At 42.7% G+C, this 2940-nt stretch overlaps 1 protein-coding gene across 1 annotated transcript in view; it reads right to left on the bottom strand.

Moving 5' to 3' along the window:
• Positions 1-234, bottom strand: part of AP3M2 (adaptor-related protein complex 3, mu 2 subunit) — an 8742-nt gene extending 8508 nt beyond the window's left edge. Inside the window, exon 1 of the mRNA XM_009883563.1 lies at positions 28-234. Coding sequence (XP_009881865.1) covers positions 28-234 — 207 coding nt within the window. The remainder of the gene's footprint in view (positions 1-27) is intronic.
• Between the last annotated feature and the right edge of the window lie 2706 nt (positions 235-2940).

Below are 2940 nucleotides of genomic sequence, written 5' to 3'. Positions count from 1 at the left end.
CGCGGGGACAGCTGTGCGCGGCCGTACAGCGCCACCACACACACACCGCGTTCGCTGCTCTGCTGGGAACCACCGCAAACACAAGAACAGCGACAGAGAAGCCCTTTCTATCCCAACCAACGGCTGTCTAAGCGTACAGCCTTCGCCGCGCGGAAGGAAGGCGACGGCCCGCTGCCGAGTCCGCGCTGCCGACGCCGCTCCGGGACGGCGGGCGCAGCTTTGGAGCGGTGACATCACCGCATCTGGAAGAGGAGTGAGCGGAAGGGACCGATCGCGCCGGAATGCGAAAAACTGCACCCTTCAGAGTGTATATTGGATCTTATTTTCTATTGACACATTGTAGCTATTTTTCCCCCAAATGCTGCGGAGGTCAGTTTATTTACTGTGACATTACCTTTTAATACTACTGCACGCATACATCCTTATTTAAAGTATTAGATAATTCAACATAAAGTAGATGAGCTTTTCGCTGTAGCAGAAAATAATGAAGAAGAAGTGACCTACATATTAATGTATCTTTTACGGTTATGATATCTATAAAATGCATTTTTTAAACATCAAATAATGTTTTTTAAATGTCTAAGTCAAATTACTGTAATGAATTACACATTTGAGAGCAACAAAGGGGTATTTGTCATTTAATTACAGCACTTCTGAATTTAAAATAATTATTTGTGATTTTAATGTAATCACTTCACTTTTAACACGAAGGTAAAGGCTATTTTATCCATCTATGAGGCTCTTGGAGACTGTATTAATGGGAGTCATACAGGTATCACAGACAGAAAACAGCAGCACATAGTTAAATTGACCAACAACATAAAGCCTTTATACATTTGGCTCTCCAAGAAACTCAAACCTTTCTGTTTTTAACCTGGACCTTAAAATCAACAGTCATGGGATATGTCTTTTCAATGCAGGCATTTTTTTGTCTCATGAAACACAGTTCAGTTTTGACTGTATTATACATTATTTAAAAACTGCCATTTCCCTCTGACTGCTTGCACCCATCATCAAAATTGTTAGTATTTTACCCAGTTCATGATGTTGTCACTTCTGTATTTTTCCTAGGGTTACTTCAATTTTTTTAGCCAGCAAGAACATTGGTGCCAATAGAGAAGCAACCAAAGGCTAATTAATTATTTCTGCACACCAAGGGAAAAGGTTGTTGAGGGAAAATGGGAAATACATTTCTGCTTTAAAATCAGACAGGTTTATTAAAGTATCTTGCTGGCACCTGCAGAGAACAATTTGTAGTGACACCATTGTTTACTGCAGCAGAAACGCTGCCTGGCTGCTTCCAAACTCCTTGCACAAAGATCGTATTTTGTTCTGAAAGTCAGCTTCCACAGTGGCTTGGGAACTGGAACCTAAAAGGAGAACGTGGCAGAAGATACTGCCACAGCAGAATTTCATTTTGCTGGTTAATTTACTGACAGCCTGAAAACTGCTCACGGAAGGGTACTATACTTTGGTTACAGTACGAGAACCCCTAGAGAAACCTAAGCACAGTCTGAGAGCAGTGCAACAAAAAGCGTTGCCAGTCTGTGCACTGTCTTTATGATAAAACAATTCCTTACTATCTGTAGTTTGCCATGTGCAGGAGTTCTGATGATTTAGCTGTTAGCCTGTGGTGTGAAAATATAAGAGAGGAGAAGAAAACAGCCAATTTTTTATTTACAATACTCAACAAAAACAATTTTTCAAGAGTGCTAATAATAACCTACTGCCAATTTTGAAACAGAATAGAGTTTACAGACTAATACTCTGTGTTGAAGAAACAAAGTTGGGTTTCACTGTTACATACAGAATCCTCTTAGCCTTGCTTTACTTTCTTATCTGGAAATGATATTTATATCTCCATTAGCTTTTTAGAATACAGCACCACAGCCTTGTAATTTAAGGTACTGGAAGTCACACAGCATAGAGCCACCTGAATTTTGAAGACTCAGGAAGAGATAGGAGAAGAGATTAATTCATAGGGAGAATCCAACTCCAACAAGACAAGGCCAGACCTCGATAGTCTACATGGCAGAAACAGAACTGTTTGTACAGTATGTTGTACAATAGCACCTCAAACTCCACTGGCTTCAAGTAATAAGTAACTCACTGAGAACATTTAACTTTTGCACTGAAAAACCTATTCTGTTAAAACATCAAGAGTTCCTCTTGCTCAAAACATAAATTTCTCACCTCCAGACACTAAACAAAGCCATTCAGAAAACATCCCAAGTTTGCTTTATCAACTGTCTCCACAACATTTCTTAAGATTTTATTTTTTCTTTTCTAAAAAGGGAAGTTCACATGAAACTTTACACAATAGCAGTCCTTTAAGGCAATGGTGAAAAATGCCCGCTCCGTAACATGCACACAATGGGGAAACTGGGCCAGAGGTTAGAACAGGTTAGAGAACTGCATGCAGCACACAGCCATCAGGACGAATACCAAAATATGATTCTTTAAATCAAATACAACCTGGGAGAGAACGCTGTAAAATGAGAATTTGCTCTTTGCCCTTTTCTGCCAACTTCCAGTGCGTGCTATCCCAGCGCTGTCGCTGTGCAGAGCGGAGGAGAACCACAGGAGCAGGCCAAGGCTGCGCTGCCGCCACAGAGCGACGTACCCCGACAGCTCCCAAGCTGTTTCCCTGGGGAACCGCTCGGGTTTTGGCGGCAAATTTTTACTCTACAAACTAAAACGCATCAAAGGTGTCAGAAAGTTACAGGAATTACCTCACAGAGACGCCCGAGGGCAGAGCAGCCTCCGGCGCGCAGCTGAGGGGCGCAGGCCGGGCGCGCCGCCTCCCCGCGCTCAGCGGTGCCGTTATTTTGGAATTCTGCATCACTTCCGTACCTTTCAGTCAGAAAACCCCGAGTCGCTGTTCCAGGCGCGAGTTCGTTAAGCGCAAGAGGCGCATTTCCAACCTTACCGGTTATAACC

Source organism: Charadrius vociferus, unplaced genomic scaffold (genome assembly GCF_000708025.1).
Source record: "Charadrius vociferus isolate BGI_N301 unplaced genomic scaffold, ASM70802v2 scaffold354, whole genome shotgun sequence".
Lineage (NCBI taxonomy): Eukaryota > Metazoa > Chordata > Aves > Charadriiformes > Charadriidae > Charadrius > Charadrius vociferus.
The sequence above is the reverse complement of the archived record's forward strand: the minus strand, read 5'-3'. Positions and strand labels throughout refer to the sequence as shown.